Source organism: Caenorhabditis elegans, chromosome II, assembly GCF_000002985.6.
Source record: "Caenorhabditis elegans chromosome II".
NCBI lineage: Eukaryota > Metazoa > Nematoda > Chromadorea > Rhabditida > Rhabditidae > Caenorhabditis > Caenorhabditis elegans.
The window spans coordinates 11,974,434-11,992,878 of NC_003280.10; the positions used below are offsets into that span (position 1 = coordinate 11,974,434).

Sequence of the window (18,445 nt, forward strand, 5' to 3'; positions counted from 1 at the left end):
GTCGTTAACGTTTCGAGACCAAAAAGTCGCGAAATTTAGTACCTGAGTAATAATAAACTAGGAAAACCTTGACTAACTACCGTATCAGAATTTAAAGGTGCATGTTTCATAAAGAAGCGTCTAGATAATACATTTTTGAAGTTGAAAACCCCCTAATTTTTTAAAAATTTACAGTTTTTCCAAGTGATAGGTAATTTTGCATGACGTGATGATGATGATTCAGAAAATAAACCGCAAATGATAAGAAATTATCAATAAATGTTAGCAAAAGTGATTACGGTATTCCGAATACTAAAAAAACAAATTTTTTTCCTAAATTTTTTAATTTTCCCAAAACCATAGCCAAAGTTGTAATTATTTTTGAATTCCCGCTTCACCGAATAATTCAGACATTTTTCCGCAAACATTGCGATTTTTAGGTAAATTTTCGAATTTCAGCGAAATTTCTCATGGTTATCCAGGCTTTTTTTACGAGAAAATACCAGAAAGTTTGAAAAAATTGAAAAACTAAACAATTTTTGCGGGTAAAATCCGGGAAATCGAATTTTGAAAAATCTGAAAACGAAATCTTACCAAAAACAGAAATTATCCCAATTTCTTAGATCAAAAATCTAAAAAATCTGGCGAACTCGTGTGATCTCTTTATTATTTGAAACTCGCCGCGATTTTCAGATTCCAAATCTTCTCCCATTTCTATTAAATTTTGCTCCGACATTGCAACAAAAAACACACAAAAACAAGTATTCATATATATTTTTAATATTTTATTAAGCATTTTTTTCCAATATTTTTAATTTTAATGTTTTTTTGGGGGTTTTTTTCGTTTCGTCTAACTTGTTCTTCTCATTTGTTATATTATTTTACGAAGTGACCGTATCGTTTTACTATTTCATATGAAGTTTGGAGATGGTTTAGGGTGTGTGGATTGGTGGAAAATGGTGTGAAAATCAGAAAATATAGATTTTTCAAGTTTAAAATCAAATTTTGAAGCGAAAATTGCAAATTTTCCGTAGGAATTTCAAATTTTCCCACCACTTCCGGAGGAGTTATGTGAAAATTCGAAAAACAGCTGAAAATCTGAGAAAAATGTTGTATTAAAGTATATTTTATAGCGAAAATTTCGAATTTTCCCACCATTTTCACCTATCGACACGTCTAGAAAGGGGACTTTCAAAATGAAAATTGTACTGTTCAGCGCAAATTAGCGAGAGCATTGTTGGGGGAGGAATTTCGCCCGTAAACTAACACACCCGTATTCAGGGGAAAGATTGGCGAGGGGGGTTGATAGGGGGAAAGGGGGGAGGCGTTCTTTAAAACTCTGGCGGCACCGCTTTTGAAAAACAAAATAATAGAAACACAAGAAAAACGACAGGGAAATATATGACGGCTAAACAGTCTAAAATAGAGTAAATTTGGCGTGTTCGTGAAGTGGGAATTTGGCCGGCAATACTTCAGACATCCTCTTCTTCCCATTATTTACAGTACATTAGGAAGAAGAAAACGGAAAATTGCAAAAACGGGCAAAAACGACCACCACAGCAGCTGAAGACGTTGACTAAAATGACGGATTTTGAAGATTTTTGCAGAGAAACAAAATGGCCGAAGATCTCAATAAAAGTAGCTTCTTCCATAGAATCCGGCCGCCATCTCCTCCTCCTCATCATCCTCATCATCCTCGTACACCACCTCCTGTTCTAAATATGCCGAAAGCACCGCGTGATACAACACGGGCCGTTGACGTTCATAGGATTCGCGCAGCGATCTGGCTTTTGACGTCACCTCCTCGCACTGAAAAATTAATGAATTAATTTCGTGATTTTTTTAGAATTTCAATAGAATTTTGAGTATATATGGTGGGGATTATATATGCAAGACAATTTCAATTTTAAGGCAGAGTTTCGAGTTTCAACGTGGGGAATAGCTCGAAAATGCTGAAAAAAACCTCGATTTTAGCTAAGTTTGCTAGAAAAAATCTACGGAAATCTATTTTAAATCGCGAAATCTTTTTAAAAAATCTTGAAAATGCGAAAAATTGCTCAGAAACTATGGTAAAACCAACGATATTTGTGGAAAATTGATCTAAATTAGTTTTTTGAACAAATATTCACAAATCTCATTGGTTTACCAAACAGTTTCTGAGCAAATTTTTCGTTTTTTTGTACATTTTAAACAGATTTCGCGATTTCAAAAGGGTTTAAGTGGATTTTTGGTAGAAAAAATAGCTAAAACCTAGGTTTTCCACAGTTTTTGAGCTATTTCCATTGCTGAAATCGTCGTCTGCTCTAGCAAAAAATACGGGGCTTATCTGTTGATTTTTATGTGTATTTCTGTGTAATAACACGCATCTATCCAGGGTTTTTGGTATAAGGAATCTGAAAATTGTGATTTTCGATAGGTGTTTTAGTGTAATTCAGGTACTTACAGGGCCACACTGTTTGCTTCCCATTTTCTCTCACTCTGCCTAAACTTTCTGGAGGGCCAATGTCTGTAGGATATCGAAATAGTTTTTGTTTTCAAACTCCAAATTGTAATTTTCCCAATTTTACAAGGCTAGAAAGTGCTAAGAACTAGAAAATTGGGCAAAAACCCACAAAAATTATGTATTTTGGTGTAATATTCCAGTTTTCAACACTTTTAAGCTAGATATTCGGTCCTTCAACTCACCAAAATAGCGACTTGGCTGTTGCCCGCGAGCAACTCTTCCCTTTCTCTTTGAAAACGCTCAACTCGGGCCTTGCTCTCCGCTAACCGTTGTTGGTATTTTTTGTCGATCTGTAGAGAATTTAAATATTATTTTTCGCGAATTTTCCAGAATCTCCGCTAAGCAGAAATATCAGAAAAACTTTAACCACCTTTAATTTGACGAGCCGCAACTTCGACGCCGCTGAAGAGGTGCTAGTGGCGAACCGCTTCGCGTATTTTTTACCGACTGGAATGTGGATGAATTGAGCATTTTTGAGTTGGGGATCCTTTTTGATATCTTACCATTGAAGAGCTTGCGCGCCGTCGATCTGCGGAAGGTTGCGGATTTCTTAGTTTTCGAGAGTCTGCGGACTCTTCTCGCGGAGCCAGTTGAGGAGGAGGAGGTGGAAGAGGTTGGTGAGGTGGCTCCAGAGGTTCTTGGTGACACTGAGGAAGAGGTGGACGGGATCGTCGAGCAATGATTATCCGCGTACTCCACCACAATTTCGTAGACTTGTGCTGACGACATCTGGCTTCTCAGTAGCTGTAATTTCGGATTAGATGATTGGGGGGTTTTCGGGAAATCCCCCAGAAAACGAGGTATAAAAATCGTTGGAAACGAGTTCAAAAATAAGAATATACAAAGAAAAACAAGACGGTAATAACAATTATTTAACTTTTTTTTTATTATTTTGAAAAATTTTCAATTTTTTGAGGTTTTCTCATAACAACTTATACAAGTGAATAACATAACGGGGTGGGGTGGAGGTGAGACAAAAGAAGAAAAAAAAACATTTGGTAAAAAAAAGAGTACGACGATCGATTTTTTTTGGGCATTTTCCACTTTTAAATTTTTTTTTGGAGAGTATTGGGGGGTCCAAACGAATCCGATAGTCGCGCACTGTACAATTTTTCGTAGTTTTGTTGGGGGGGTGTATACTGTAGTTAGATACAATTTCCGAACAGAGATTCTACAAAAAGATCAAAACTAACCACTGTTTCTTCGGCGATAGGCCCTGCCTCATCACACAGGTGACTCCCAGGCGTGGCGTTTGGCTTGAGAAATAGAGGCGATATCTAGAAGAAAAAGAATGACAATAAGGGGTGATAAGTACTAATACTACTACTTGAAGCTCGGCTTTTGGGCGCTGAAAATTCGAAGAAAATCGCTGGAAAAATTGATTAAATGATTAATTTTCTCTCGGCTCAAAAACCCAACTCCTGCAAATAAGTAGAGGTGGAAAATGGGGAATGCTTTGAATTCCTACACGTGTGAATTTGGGGGGCTTGATAAAAGCTTGATAAATCTGCTTGCTTCTCAATAACTGCTTCTCGGGTCGTTCAAATAGCTATCGAAAGCGGAAAAGTCGCCGCCAAACAGCTCATTTCCGCCGAGATCCTCGACAAGTCGATCGGTGAACTTGCTATCCATTCTCATTTGATTGTTATCCGCACACTGCTTGCACACCTCGACAGTGGTTCCAAGTGCTCCGACATGAACACAAACTCCCGCACGTGCTCCTGGAGCCGATTGAGCCGAGCCCATTGTGGCGACGACGCGAGCGATCTGAGAGTCCTGGTCGATGACCTTCTTGAGCTGAGTGATCTCATCGGAAGCTTTGGCAAGAGCCTTCTTCATCTTGGCGTTCTCCTCGCGAGCAAGGCGAAGTTCGGCTTCAAGCTCAGAGTTGTGCATTTGAAGTGTCGACATCTCGTTCTTCTTCTGCTCACGGTAGTTTCTCGCGTAGTTCGCCATCTTCGAGTTGCTCGTCACTTTTGAGGGGCGTCCGCGTTTTGATGATGGTGACTGAAAAATTAAGAATTAGACACTTTTTTCAATATTTAAAATGTATTTTTTTAAAGGGTCAGGGGTCCTAGAAATGGGTTATTCAATACGAAATACCCATGTATCATTCATTCAAACTTAGTTACTTCGTCTCTATAGACCATATGCGTACTGTATCCACGAGATCTGCTATTACACGGCTCCTGAAATGTTGGCTAATAAGTTGGTTGTTATAGATTTATGGGGGACTGTGGGAACTTACCCTTGCAGGGAGATGAGAGATTTTTATTGACTTTTGGCTTCATACTTTTGAAAAATGAAAAATCAATAAAAACCTCTGCTCCCTGTGTGAAATTTTAAATAAAAAATTAAATAGCTTACCTTAACAAGTGGACCGCTGGAATATGGGTTAAAGTATGGATTTTGAGTACGTCTGGCAGTTGACATCTTCAATGGCTTGTGCTCCTGCATGTATGGTGATGGTGAGGCTGGATTCTCGGATTCTGAAGGTGACATTAGCCAAGATGGCTCCAACTTTGGCTCCTCCACGGACAAAAAGCTCGGCTCTTCGTCGGTGCACACTCTGTGAGAAGTGCTTGATGACGACGACTCACCACCGTCAAACTCTAGATTGTACTCCATGAGCAGATCTTTCTCGTACTCGTTGTTGTAAAATATGACCGGATCCTCGCGAGTCAGGAACGGATAGGGGCCCTGTGTTTCGTCCAAGAGTGCGAGCAATCGCTCCTCTTCGGACCTGAAAGTCTTGATTCCCATCATTTTGTGTTCTTTCAAGAGTTTTTTTTTTCACGCAGAGAGAAAGAGAATTCGGATAAAAAACACGAGGATATATTGAATATTTGGCTAGAAATTAGTGCAAATTAGCTGAAAATAGCTGAAAGTCGGCGAAAATTCCAAAAAATCCCAGCAAAAATCACTGGACAATTGGAAATTCGACGGCGAGGCGATTGTTTCGAAACACGATTATACGAAACTTTTCGAAAATGTGTGCAACGCGTGCGCGTCGCGGTCGATAAGCACTCTTCGAAAACGAGTCGGTCGATGTGAGGAAGGCTTCTTCGAGAATGGAAATTTTAAAAGAAAATTGGAATCTGTTAGAAAATCAATTGAAAATCGAATGAAATATGATATATTTAACAAGTAATGTGCAAAGAATTAAACAATTTAAATTAATTTACGTATTAAATCCAAACTTGATTTAATGCTCCGCCCACTTTTGCAAAAAAATCCAAGTTTTCAAGCAAATTTTTGATGTAAATAACGTTTTTATTTGATTTTTCAATATTTTTATTCAATTTATCGTTTTACATACAAAATAAATTGATTTTCTACCCATAATCTACAATTCGCCAGTCGATATTCCCCCAGACAATCGTGAGGTGTCCAGCAACCTGCACATCTAATTTGCTGGCAGTATGCCAGTTTTCTCTGCACTCTCCACGTTTTGTGTGGTCTCTGAGTTGCTATTATTTTTTAAATTAAATTAAATTAATAAATCTTTATTTTCGGCGTTTTTAAAGTTTTTAAGCTAAAAAACTAGATTTTCAGCACTATGAGAAGCTCAAAAGGAGGTCGGGGACGTCAAGCGGCGCCAAAAACCGCTCCAACCACTGTCTGCTACTGGTAAATTATTTATTTTTGCTTAAAAATCATATTTTATTTACAAAAAAAACATTAAAAAATGCACTAAATTCAAATTTTCCAGCGACGGAAAGCGAGAGCTTGGCTCAGTGGAAGTAGTGTGCTCGACGTGTCTCAAATGGTTCCACGGACGATGTCTAAAAGAGTTTCACGAGTTGTAAGCCCGAATTCCGCAGTAAAAACCTGCAAAAATCGCAAAAAGTTCCAGAAACAGCAACGGCGTGCCTTTCATGATTTGCTACACGTTCACCTGCAAACAATGCCGGCCGACGGCCGAAGATTGGAAGGCTAAAAAGGCGGATTTAGTGCAAATGTGTGTTACAGTGCTCGCCACACTGTCCGCCGAGCGGCTTAAAGCCGACGGAAAGCTCTCGGCTGAGCATGTTCCAGAGGATTTTACATATTTAAGTCTGAAAGATGAAATTGTGCCATATATGAATGAGAATTGGTATATGCTCACTGCAATCAAGCAGAAAAAGGAATGGCATCAGAATTTGGCGCCAACTTTGCTCAAAGAGAAGAATATTTTCGTGGTACGGGAAGATTACTCGTTAAAAACTGAAAAAATCCCAATTTTTCTTCAAAAATTCTGAAATAGTTATGAATTGGGTTAAAGTGAATTTTTTGTGAAAATTTCGACCAATTTCCACGGAATTATCGATTTTTTTTTCACACAATACTCATTTCAAGTGAAAAAACCTTCAATTTTTCCGAAAAAAGCTCCGGAAAAAGCCTAAAGTTGGTCAGAAATGGAATAAAAATTATTACTTTCTAGAAACTGTAAAAATACTATTTTTAACTTAAAAATGTGTAATTTTTGTCGAAAAAACTCCAGAATGCGCCGGAAATTAAGTACATTCATTTGAAAAAAAAAAATTAAAAATCGCGCATTATATTTGAATTGTTAAAAAAAATTTAATTTTCCCCTGGAAAATTCCTTTAAAATTGCGCTATTATCGTTTTAAAAATGCAACAAAAAAAAACTAAGAAAGCCGGATTTTCGTTTAATAATTCACCTTTATTCAGAAAAATCTTCAAAAATTGACATTTTCATAGAAAAAAAAATTTTCATCAAAAATTACTCAAAATTGGCTATGTTTTCAGAAAAGTCGCAAAAATTGAAAAAAATAACGTTTAGAGGCTGAATTTTTACCACAAATTGCGCCAAAAGCAATTTTTTTTTGAGAAAAATTTGCAAAAAATCTTCAAAAAATTGACATTTTCAATAAAAAAATTAAAATATACAAAAAAATACAATTTTTCGTCAAAAATTACTCAAAATTGGCCTTTTTTGGCTGAAAAGTCACAAAAATTAGGCTGATTTTACCACAAATAGCACCAAAAAAAAAATTTTAAAGAAAAATTCGGAAAAATCATCAAAAATTGACATTTTCTAGGATTTTTCTGGATGAAACAAAGGAAATTTTCACTTTTTTGCTTCGAAGCCATAAAAATTCAATATTTTTGCAGCAACACAACGACGATGATGATCTATTTGCATTGGCAGAAAAGAATTTATCACTTCTAGGACCACTACACGAGGCAGTTAAACTAATCGGAAAACGTCCAATCGAAAGGGAAAACCGTGAGCCACGTCATATTGAGCTTCCACCGATTGAGGGACCGAAAACTCGTGGAGCATCGAAACGCCGGCACGCCGAGGCTCCGGTGACCGGAAAAAAGCAGAAATTGTACGGAAATTCTGTGAAAAATCGAGAAAAATATCAGTTTTTAAGAAAAAAAATTCGGAATTTTTTCTATGAAAATCAATTTACCATTTTTAATTTTGCAAGGAAATTTTCCATTTTTTCTATTGAATTCACCTGATACTTGACGAATTTTATTCCAAAAATCTACGGAAAAATTAAAAATTTTGAGAAAAAAACCGAAGTGTTTTTTGAGAATTTTACATGAAAAATTCAAATTTTTGGAAAAAAAAAACAGAATTTCACTTCAAAAACGTTGTGAATTTTTTTTTTCAATTTTACATAAAAATTGCTATTTTCTAACAAATTTTAAAGTGCTCAATGCAAAAAATGGATTTTTTCTGCGAAAACTGTTCAAAAATTAAGTATTAATGGATTTTTAGTGAAAAAGTTGTTCGGAAAAATGTCTATTTTGGGTAAAATTTCCAAAAATTCGAGTTTTCGAGTGAATTTTCGGGAAAATTTGATTTTTTTAGCGCAAAAACGGAAATTTTCCAATAAAAATTTATAAAAATTTTGCATTTTGAGGGGCGAAATTAAATATTAAAAAACGTTTCGAACTTAATTTTTGTAAAATTATTTTTAAAGAACATTTATGTAAAAAAAACCCAAAAACCTTTTACAATTAAAAAAAATTCGAGTCTTCGAGTGAATTTTCAGGAAAAAAAAAACTATTTTTATTAGTTCAAAAATTGAAATCTTTTGATTTTTCCCCTCTAACCATTCTTAAGAACTTCCAGAGCAGCCGACTATTCATCAACTGCAGCTCCAAATGGTGTTCAGATTGATATACCATTCAGTAAGGACAATTATCGATATTATCTCACTGAAGTCGATCCAAATGTACCGGAAGAGTGAGTTTTTATTTAAAAATTTGTCTGGAATTGTTGAAAAATCGCCGGAAATCTGATTTTAAAAGAGGAAAACGACAAAAATGTTTTAAAAAACCCCTATTTATGCTCCTGATACCGAATATAAATGTGAAAAAATTCCACAAAATTCCCCAGATTTTATATTAATTTTTGAAAATCCGAAAATCCATTGATTTGTTAAATTCAAACGACAAATTTTGACTGATTACCGTGCCGCAGTTGTGTGGATTTACGAGATTAATATTTTTAATTCATTTTTATTTAATTTTCAGACCGATTTTCCCGATTTTTCTCGCTTTTTCGTTGTTCTACATTGAAATTTTCGTGATTTCCATTAATTTATGATTTTTTTTAATTGATTATAATGAATAAAATTACATAAAATATCGTCTCCATGTAGTTTTATTCAGTATCAGTAGTATAAAGTCATAAATTAATAGAAATCACGAGAAAAAAACATAGAAAAAACGAGAAAAATCGGGAAAATTGGCATGAAAATTGAATAAAAATGAATAAAAAATATAAATCTCGTAAATCCACACACCTGCGGCACAGTTATCATTCAAAATTTATCGTTTGAATTTAACAAATCAATGGATTTTTGGATTTTAAAAAATTAATATAAAATCAGGGAATTTTTTTAAGGAATTTTTCACATTGATATTCGGTATCAGGAGCATAAATAGCGTCTTTGGAAATATTTTTTGGAAATTTTCAAAAAAATATATATAAGGACTGCAGTTTTGAAATTTTGGCATTTTCCACCTAATTTAACTTGAAGGCGGAGTTCGGAAAATGAGAATTTTACTTTAAAATGCTCAAACTAGTCCCAAATGCCGAATAACCACAAAATAAAAACGAAAAAAAAACATTAAGTTTGAAAAAAATGCAGCTGCCTTTGATGAAATTTCAACTCTCGCTAATTCCTAATTTGAGTTATCGCGCTTTTCTCCGCGCCGCACTCCGTAGAAGTGCATCAACGATATTTTCTTCACTTCCGACGCGTTACGTCTTTTCGATTGGGAATTACGAAAAAATAAAAATAAAAAACAAGAATTAACGTAGCGCGTCGGAAGTGAAGAAAATGTTGATGCACTTCTACGGAGTGCGGCGCGGAGAAAAGCGCGATAACTCAAATTAGGAATTAGCGAGAGTTGAAATTTCATCAAAGGCAGCTGCATTTTTTCCAAACTTAATGCTTTTTTTTTCGTTTTTATTTTGTGGTAATTCGGCATTTGGGAATAGTTTGAGCATTTTGAAGTAAAATTCTCATTTTCCGAACTTCGCCTTCAAGTTAAATTAGGTGGAAAATGCCAAAATCTCAAAAACTGCAGCCCTTCTATTAATTTTTTTTTGAAAATTTGAACGTTTCTATAGACCCTATTTATGCTCCTAATACCGAATATTAACGTGGAAATTATCCAAAAAAATTCCCTGATTTTATATTAATTTTTTAAAATCTCTAATAAAAAATCCAAAATTTCAAGGAATTTCATATATTTGTATTTTTTGCAGCCCAGCATGGAATCAAAATCAATCATCAGCGTATGTGATACCATCATTTCATTATCGAGAACTATTAAATCCAACAGTAAATGTATCATCAAATGATCGTGCATTTCAATTATCGATTAATGGAAATTCAATAACTGGATTTGAAGGATATTCAATGGCACGTGCAAGTCATGGTGTATCTAAAGGAACATGGTATTTCGAAGTTAATTTTGATGATCAACCTGATGATTCACATATTCGTATTGGATGGAGTCAGTCTTATGGTGAGAAGCAGAGATTTTTGAGAATATTTAGAAAAAAAATAGAGAAAATCCCAAAAAAATAGAGACGTTTTTCGACAAAAAAATATCGAAAAATGTGGAAAAAATTGAAAAATTTGTGAAAATAGAGAAATTACTGAAAATTCGAATTTTTAAACCAATTTTTGGTTAAAAATTTTTTGCTTCTAATAATGAAAAAAAAATTTCGTTCGAAAAATATTCGGAAAAATAGAGGCACCACGTTTTGAAGATCTGTTCAAAAACAAGATCTACGAAAACAAGATCTACATTTTCAGTATCTGGCACCGTGCCAACTGCGGTTTTCTCGATGAAAAACGAAACAACGATGTTCCGGTGTTACGCGTCGCGTGTCGTTAAGCGTTTCTTCTAGAAGAAAATTTCAAAAAAAAATCTTTCTGAACGCTAAACTAGACGCGACGCGTAACATCGGAGCATCGTTGTTTCGTTTTTAATCGAGAAAACCGCAGTTGGCACGGTGATACTGAAAATGTAGATCTTCTTTTGGTAGATCTTCTTTTTGAACAGATCTTCAAAACGTGGTGCCTCGAATTTTTGCTTCTAATAATGAAAAAAAAGATTTCGTTTGAAAAATCACGAAAAAATACTTTTTTGTATTCTTTTTTTCTAAAAATTCAAAAAAAAAATAGAAAAGTACGAACGAAATGTAAAAAAAGAGTGATTTTCAATGCAAACTTATTGAAAAACTGTAGAAATTTGTTATTTTGCCAAAAAAATGACAAAAAAAAGTTAAATTGGAATTTTTTTTTAATTTTCATGAGAGAAAAATAGAAACATTTTTCAAAAAAAAATTGACGGGAAATTTTTGGAAATTTGAATTTTTTAGACAAAAAAACCGAAAATTTTTGGAAAACAATTGCTTTTACAAAAAAAGTCCCGATTTTGACAAGAAAATCAAATTCCCTTTAAAAATTAGAGAAATGACCAGAAATTATTGAAAAATTGATTTTTTTTTTCAAATTAAAAAATTGGAAAAAGACAAACTTGAACTTGAAATATTTATTAATTTTTGTTTAAACAAAGCATCCCTGCAAGCATGTGTTGGATACAACAAATTCTCATATGGATGGCGATCGAAACACGGAACGAAATTTCATGAGGCAAAAGGAAAAAAGTATCATTTTGGAGGTTTTAAGGTAAGGTAACTTTTGGGGAAAAAATTAATTTTTTTAGAAAAAAAAATTAATAGGGTTCTTCACAACTTGTAAAATTTCTAGAATTAAAAAAAAATTAACATAAAATGTTCGATTTTTCGATTCTCTGGAAAGTCGAAAAATCGAAAAAAAAATGTTCAGAAAATTGATTTTTTTTTTTAATCTAATTTTGCTTATATTGATTTAAAAAAAACATAAAAATGCTTGAAAAAAGTTAGATTTTAAAAGGAGGCTTCTGATACCGAATATCAATGCGAAAAAAAATCGAAAAATTTCCCTGATTTTATATTAATTTTTTAAAATCCAAAAATCCATTGGTTTTTTAAATTCAAACGACAAATTTTGACTGATTACCGTGCCGCAGGTGTGTGGATTTACGAGATTTATATTTTTAATTCATTTTTTTAAAATTTTCATACCAATTTTCCTGATTTTCTCGTTTTTTTGTTGTCTTACATTGAAATTTTATTGATTTTCTCTAATTTATGACTTTTTGTTGATGAAAACAAATGAAATTACTGAAAACATGAAATATTCCATTTCCAGCAGAAGGTTGAATATTTTATGTAATTTTATTTGCTTTCATAAATAAAAAGCTATAAATTAATGGAACTCACAAGAATTTCAATGTGAAACAACGAAAAAAAGAGAAAATCAGGAAAATCGGTATGAAAATTAAATAAAAATGAATTAAAAATATTAATCTCGTAAATCCACACACCTGCGACACGTTATAAGCCAAAATTTGTCGTTTGAATTTAACAAATCAATGGATTTTTGGATTTTAAATAATTAATATAAAATTAGGAAAATTTTTTTGATTTTTTTCACATTGATATTCAGGATCAGCAGTTTTTCTGATTTTTCCCTGCTAATTTCACAAAAAAAAAATAAATACATTTTTTTGCAGCAAGGCGACGTTCTCGGCTGTCTAATCCATCTTCCAGTGGACAAAAAACTGCAGATTCCGGCAAATTTGCCATCGGAAAAGTATCTTCCAGTATCACACAAAGGCTTCAATTTGATATCATTTAAAGCGAATTATTTCTTTGAAGTCCAAGAGGAGTCCGCAGATATTGCAAAGACTCTGGTGGAAATGCCTGGAAGCTATGTGAGTTTTTGTAGGGGGAAATTTGGACGGAAAATTACGGAAAATGGCCCAAAAATCGTTCAAAATTCAAATAAAAATGAGAAAAATTTTGAATTTCAAAAAAAAAAAAAAATTTTCGAATTTTTCTTTGCACTGTAACCAAAAAAACGTCTTTAAAAATTAATTTAAAAAAATGGAAAACCCAATTTTTTACAGATCGAGTTCTTCCACAATGGAAAATCGTGCGGAAAAGCATATGAGAATATCTACGCCGGCGCCTATTACCCGTCGATTTCCATATTTAAATGTTAGTTTTTTTTTTAAATAAAAAATTAGATAAAAATTGAGAAAAAGTACGTTTTGATTGAAAAATTTCACTTAAAACGTTTAAAAAAATTTTGCACATATTTTTTAATGAAAATTTCTAAAAATGCAGAAAAAAAAGTGATTCCCCCAAAAAAATTTAAATTTTGAGAAAAAAAAACATAATTTTTTGAAAAATTTGAAACTTTTGACAAAATCCGAAGAAAAAATTAAATTTATTGAAAAATATTCACAAAAATTTGAAAAAAAATCAATATTTTTGAAATATATTTTTGAACAAAAAAATTTAAATATTGGCGAATTTTTTCAGAAAAATTTTAATTTTTGAACGGTATTTTCGACTTTCCCGAATTTTTGAAAAATTTAATTTAAAAAACATTTTTTCCAATTTTTTGTTGAGCAACTATCAATTTTTTTTGTATTTATTTTTTAATCTAAAAAATTTAGAAAAACAAAATTACACAAAAAAAAACTAATTTTTTCAGGAAAAATAATATTTTTGCCAATAAAAAATAGGGGAAGAATAAATAAAAAATATTTTTTGTAGTTCCTTTTAACAAAATTTTAAAAAAATTGAAAAATACAAAATTACACATAAAATTTGAATTTTGTCAGAATTTTTTAGAAAAAAAAAATTTATTTCTTGAAAAATTAAAAAATTTTTATTTGAAAAAAATTTCAAAAAAAAAACACAATTAATTTCCAGCTGCCACAGCCACCATGAATCTCGGCCCTAAATTCCGTAATCTGCCACGTGGTGCCACCGGAATCCACGCGAGAGCCGACGAGCAGCAACACGAACAAACTCTTTCGGATATGCTGTATTTGGTGTCAAAAGAAGTGAATTTGGACCATCCGCCGCGTGTAAAACGAGAGGACGATGATGACGTGAAGGATATCAAGAAAGAAATTAAACAAGAAATTTGAGAAAATTGGCTGAAAATTCAATTTTATTTGGAATTTTTTTTCTCCTGTGAATTACCAAAATTTGTGTGCAAATTTTCAAAAAAATCTGATTTTTTTTCGATTTTTCAGACATTTTCCTATTTCTTTTTTCAACTAATATTATTCCTGGCAATGTGCCAAATTTTCCTTAAAAAACCCTTTTTTTGTCATTTTTCTCGATTTTTCCCCAAAAAATCCCTTATGAGCTCCCATTTTCCATGGAAATTCTAACATTTTTCTCCGTATTTAATTAATTTTTTTTGCTACTCTCCCGATTAATCTCTAATGTTCAATTTTTGAATTTCCCGCCAACTCGTTTTTTGTACACTTTTTTTTCAGAATATCCCCACTAGCAAACCTACTTGATTTTATAAATACAAATTTCTGAAAATTCTATTTCTTTTTCAAAAAAAAATGTATTTTTGGTTGTAGATCATCCTGAGAATATTTTCACACTGAAAACCATTTTAAAAACTCAAAAATGACCAATAAATGGGTGGAGCCTAAAAAGTCAAATTTTTTGTTCAAAAACACCTAATTTTCCATCTTTTCCAGCCGAATAAAAGTATGGTTTACGTGAAATCACTGCTCCGCAGAGCCGACAATTTTATGTATATTGTGAAGAAGAGCTCAGAAGCACGAGCGGCTCTTTTGGTGGATTTGGTGAATGAGGAGGATTATAAAGAGCTTGCTGATAAGGAAAATGTGAATTTTTTTAAATGGAAAAATTAGAAAGTAAATTATCTAATCGCGAATTGCTTCGAAAATTTATTTTTTTTTAAATTTGGTAATTTTAGTTTAAAATTGCCCAATTTTGTAGTAAAATTACGTAAAAAATTCAATTTTTTCAATTCTAAAAATAATTTTAACTTGAAAAATGCTGTTAAACTGCTTTATTTAAAAAACTGTTTTCTTTTGAAAAATTTTTATAGTCCTTATTTAATCTCCTGATACCGAATATAAATGTGAAAAAATTCCACAAAATTCCCTGATTTTTTATTAATTTTTAAAATTCGAAAATCCATTGATTTGTTAAATTCAAACGACAAATTTTGACTGATTACCGTGCCGCAGGTGTGGATTTACGAGATTAATATTTTTAATTAATTTTTATTTAATTTTCATACCAATTTTCCCGATTTTTCTCGTTTTCTCGTTGTTTTACATTGAAATTTTTGTGATTTCCATTAATTTATTACTTTATTGATAAAAATAAATAAAATTTAAATGAAATATCTGAAAATATAATACTTCATGTAATTTTATTTGTTTCTATCAATAAAAAATTCATGGAGCTCACAAGAAATTTCAATGTAAAATAACGAAAAAATAGAAAAATCGGGAAAATTGGTATGAAAATTAAATAAAAATGAATTAAAAATATTAATCTCGTAAATCCACACACCTGCGGCACAGTTATCATTCAAAATTTGTAGTTTGAAATTAACAAACCAATGGATTTTCGGATTTTTAAAAATTAATATAAAATCAGGGAAATTTTTTTGAATATTTTTAGATCGATATTCGGTATCAGGAGCATATATAGGGTTAATAGAATTTTTTTTTATTTAAAAATAAAATAAAAATACTTTCAATTAAAAAAAATTTCCAAAAAATGATTTTTTTCCCATTATTCACTTTCCATTTTAAACAGTTTTTATTCGCCATAAAAATTTTGTCAATAATTAATTTGTTTTCTCCTACAGATCGATATAACAGCAGTACTAACCACCCATCACCACTATGATCATTGTGGTGGAAATGAAGGATTTCGTCGTCAATTCCCGAATGTCATGATTCTCGGTGGAGATTCAAGGATTCCGGCAATGGATCGGCACGTGAAGCATGGTGATATGGCAGAGTTCGCTGGGCTTCAGGTTATTTTTTTGAAATTTGATTTTTGAAAAAAAAATTAAATTTTTTTTGTTCCAAAATTTTAATATTGGTTTTTTTAGAAGACCTAGCATGAAATTTTAATTTTTTGAAATAATAAAAAAACTTGGGGTTTCCAGAAGTTGCTGAAAATTTTTTGAAAATTCAACCCTTTTTCTACAAAAAAAAAATCGATTTTTTGTTGGTATAATAAAAAAATTGGAATTTTTTATTCAAAAAATTTATTAGCAGTTTTCAGCAAAAAAAACGGAAAAAATTGCAGATTTTAACTTTTTTCTAAAAAATCGCTGCAGTTTTTCTTAAATTCCAGTTTAAAAAAAAACCTTATCTTCTTGAATTTCTGAATATTTTCTCGTGAAAAAATGTTTTAAAATCAGATATTTTCAACAAAAATCAAAAATTGCGGTTTTTTTCAAAAATTGTTTTACAAAAATGACACAATGATTGAAATTGTGCAAATTTTATTGCAATTAATTATTGCAATTTTTTTTAATATTCAAAAAAATTTCTTAAATAAATTCAAAAGAAAATTCCAAATTCCAAAAAAAATTCTTTAAAAAAACCAACAAAATAAATTCTTTTAAAATCTAACAAAAAAATCCTTTGAAAATTATTAAAAATCCAAAAAAAAAACCCTAAATAATTTCAAAAAAATATTCCAAAACAGAAAAAAGGTGTATTTTTAAAATTATTTAAAAATCCAAAAAAACTCCAAAACAAGTCCCAAAAAATCCTCGAAAAAATTTTTTAAAAAATCCAAAAAAAAATCCTTTAAAAAGTATTTAAAAATCCAAAAAAATTATTTCAAAAAATCCGAAAAAAATTTTGAAAAGTATTAAAAAATCCGAAAAATCCTCAAAAAATTCTTGCAAAATCAAACAAAAAAAATCCAAAATTAAAAAAAAAATCGAACAAAAAAAAATCCAAAAAAATCCGAAAAAAAACCTTTAAAAAGTATTTAAAAATCCTTTTTTTCTCTAATAAATTCCTAAAATTTCCAGATAAAATGTCTATCCACTCCATGTCACACATCCGGTCACATCTGCTACCACATCACAAATCCTGCCGCAGATTCCACTTCCCCTGGAGTCGTTTTCACCGGTGACACCCTATTCATCGCCGGTTGTGGGCGGTTCTTCGAGGGCACGGCACCACAAATGGACGTGGCACTCAACGAAATTCTCAAAAATCTTCCAGTCGAGACCCAAATATTTCCGGGACACGAGTACACTGTCGCCAACCTGAAATTCGCGTGCCACGTGGAACCTGGCAACGAGAAAGCTGCTCAGAAGCTCGAGTGGGCTCAACGACAAATTGAGCAGGGTGGATTTACGGTTCCGAGTACTGTAGCTGAGGAAAAAGCAACGAATCCATTTATGAGGGTACGGGAATCTGAGGAAATTCAAAAATCGATTGGGACATGCGATGCGGTCGTGGGAATGGCCAAATTGAGAGAAATGAAGAATAAATTCTAATTTTTTTTTTGGTTTTTTAATATAATTTTCTTGAAAATTTAAGCTTTTTTCATTGTAAAATTATCTAAATTTTGGAAAAAAAATTAAAAAAAAAAACAAGAAAAAGTGTTTTTTAAAAGAAATTTTGTAATTTGTATTTATGGAAAAAATTAGCAAAAGAATTTTTTTCAGAATTTTTTTTTTCGAAATTTCAATGAACATTTGAGGAATTTTACTATTTTTTAATTCAGAAAATGTACAAAATTGGAAAAAAAAACTGAAATTTGATTAAAAATCATCTGAATTCGATCGAATTTAAAAAAAAATCCGAAATTAAATAATTAATTCAAAAAATACTCTATTCGTTTTAAATTTTTCTAAATTAAAAAATGACAATTTTTTGAAATCAAAAAATTATTTTGTTTTAATTTAGAAAAAATATCTTAATTTCGAATAAAAAACTTTCTTTTTGGTTTTTGGAAAGTTCCACAATCTGGGAGAATTTTTAGAATTAATTACAGATTTTTTGAAAAAAAAAAGAATTTAAATGATTTTCAATGAAATTTTAATTATGGAAACGAACAAAATTCTAAAATTACGAAAGTAAAATTTCCAAAAAAGCGAAATTTTTCAAAAAATTGGCATTTTTCGGAATTTTTGTTTTCGGAAAAACTTCCACAATTTAAATTTTAAACGAATTGAGAATTTTTGAATTAATTACGGATTTTTTTTGAGAAATTTTACAAAAATCGAATTTCGATGATTTTTATTTTTTTCAAACAAATTTTGGTTTTTTTTTGTTGTGAACTTTCTTTATAAAATCGAACCAAAAAAAAGTTGTTTTTTTTTTCGAAAAAAAAATTCTGAATTTTTTCTAAACTACGAAATCTAAATTGCTAAAAAAAATTGTATAAAAATCGGCATTTTTATTGTAAATTGATTTGATTTTATGTGATTTCATTCCGGTTTTAATTTCTATTTTCCTGCTAAAATGTCTATAAATTTATGCTTATTCATTTTTTTCCGATTTTTTTTGGTACAAATTTTGTTAATTCAGTTTTCA

General features: G+C 31.3%; 4 protein-coding genes across 11 annotated transcripts; 2 read left to right on the forward strand and 2 right to left on the reverse strand.

Annotated features, from left to right (window-relative positions):
• Positions 1 to 749: 749 nt before the first annotated feature.
• Positions 750 to 3,228, reverse strand: Y17G7B.21. 2 transcript variants are annotated; one of them, NM_001306594.4, is made up of 4 exons: positions 2,986 to 3,228; positions 2,853 to 2,929; positions 2,665 to 2,772; positions 750 to 2,485 (listed from the first exon to the last, which is right to left on the reverse strand). In NM_001306594.4, the coding sequence occupies exons 1-4, from the start codon at positions 3,209 to 3,211 to the stop codon at positions 2,462 to 2,464; spliced, it is 435 nt and encodes a 144-aa protein (NP_001293523.1). In that variant the 5' UTR covers positions 3,212 to 3,228; the 3' UTR covers positions 750 to 2,461. The 2 variants fall into 2 exon arrangements, with proteins under 2 accessions (NP_001293523.1, NP_001367036.1); NM_001381620.2 differs by having other exon boundaries at positions 755 to 1,788; positions 2,986 to 3,226.
• Positions 3,229 to 3,344: 116 nt separating this feature from the next.
• On the reverse strand, positions 3,345 to 5,245 carry nosr-1 (BZIP domain-containing protein; the record flags this gene model as incomplete). Of its 3 annotated transcripts, NM_001393207.1 has the most annotated exons (3): positions 3,345 to 4,489; positions 4,615 to 4,671; positions 4,850 to 5,225. In NM_001393207.1, the coding sequence occupies 3 exons, from the start codon at positions 5,108 to 5,110 to the stop codon at positions 4,001 to 4,003; spliced, it is 807 nt and encodes a 268-aa protein (NP_001379482.1). The 3 variants fall into 3 exon arrangements, with proteins under 3 accessions (NP_001379482.1, NP_001379323.1, NP_001122651.1); NM_001393206.1 differs by lacking the exon at positions 4,615 to 4,671 and having other exon boundaries at positions 4,850 to 5,245; NM_001129179.3 differs by lacking the exon at positions 4,615 to 4,671 and having other exon boundaries at positions 4,001 to 4,489; positions 4,850 to 5,110.
• A 159-nt stretch (positions 5,246 to 5,404) lies between these two features.
• ash-2 lies at positions 5,405 to 14,617 on the forward strand. Of its 5 annotated transcripts, NR_138517.1 has the most exons (11): positions 5,405 to 6,112; positions 6,195 to 6,287; positions 6,333 to 6,663; positions 7,601 to 7,821; positions 8,577 to 8,690; positions 8,981 to 9,032; positions 10,224 to 10,486; positions 11,546 to 11,658; positions 12,587 to 12,787; positions 12,983 to 13,073; positions 13,797 to 14,539. NR_138517.1 is itself a non-coding variant. In NM_001373799.3 (10 exons), exons 1-10 carry the CDS (start codon positions 6,042 to 6,044, stop codon positions 14,015 to 14,017), a joined length of 1,719 nt encoding a protein of 572 aa, NP_001359515.1. In that variant the 5' UTR covers positions 5,993 to 6,041; the 3' UTR covers positions 14,018 to 14,545. The 5 variants fall into 5 exon arrangements, 4 of the variants coding, with proteins under 4 accessions (NP_001359515.1, NP_496555.1, NP_001317781.1 ...); NM_001373799.3 differs by lacking the exon at positions 8,981 to 9,032 and having other exon boundaries at positions 5,993 to 6,112; positions 13,797 to 14,545; NM_064154.3 differs by lacking the exon at positions 8,981 to 9,032 and having other exon boundaries at positions 6,030 to 6,112; positions 6,339 to 6,663; positions 13,797 to 14,617.
• Positions 14,591 to 18,424, forward strand: Y17G7B.3 (hydroxyacylglutathione hydrolase). Its single transcript, NM_064155.7, has 3 exons — positions 14,591 to 14,740; positions 15,742 to 15,912; positions 16,930 to 18,424. The coding sequence occupies exons 1-3, from the start codon at positions 14,603 to 14,605 to the stop codon at positions 17,401 to 17,403; spliced, it is 783 nt and encodes a 260-aa protein (NP_496556.1). The 5' UTR covers positions 14,591 to 14,602; the 3' UTR covers positions 17,404 to 18,424.
• The last annotated feature ends 21 nt before the right edge of the window (positions 18,425 to 18,445 follow it).

Coding starts and splice junctions, on each gene's coding strand:
- ash-2 (NM_001373798.2), top strand. CDS start 6,042: ATGAGAAGCTCAAAAGGAGGTCGGGGACGTCAAGCGGCGCCAAAAACC. Junction 6,664..7,600: donor AAGAGAAGAATATTTTCGTG/GTACGGGAAGAT, acceptor ATATTTTTGCAG/CAACACAACGACGATGATGA. Junction 8,691..10,223: donor GATCCAAATGTACCGGAAGA/GTGAGTTTTTAT, acceptor TATTTTTTGCAG/CCCAGCATGGAATCAAAATC.
- Y17G7B.3 (NM_064155.7), top strand. CDS start 14,603: ATGGTTTACGTGAAATCACTGCTCCGCAGAGCCGACAATTTTATGTAT. Junction 14,741..15,741: donor AGCTTGCTGATAAGGAAAAT/GTGAATTTTTTT, acceptor TTTCTCCTACAG/ATCGATATAACAGCAGTACT. Junction 15,913..16,929: donor CAGAGTTCGCTGGGCTTCAG/GTTATTTTTTTG, acceptor TAAAATTTCCAG/ATAAAATGTCTATCCACTCC.
- Y17G7B.21 (NM_001381620.2), bottom strand. CDS start 3,211: ATGTCGTCAGCACAAGTCTACGAAATTGTGGTGGAGTACGCGGATAAT. Junction 2,930..2,985: donor GGCGCGCAAGCTCTTCAATG/GTAAGATATCAA, acceptor TCCACATTCCAG/TCGGTAAAAAATACGCGAAG. Junction 1,789..2,664: donor ACAGCCAAGTCGCTATTTTG/GTGAGTTGAAGG, acceptor TTAATTTTTCAG/TGCGAGGAGGTGACGTCAAA.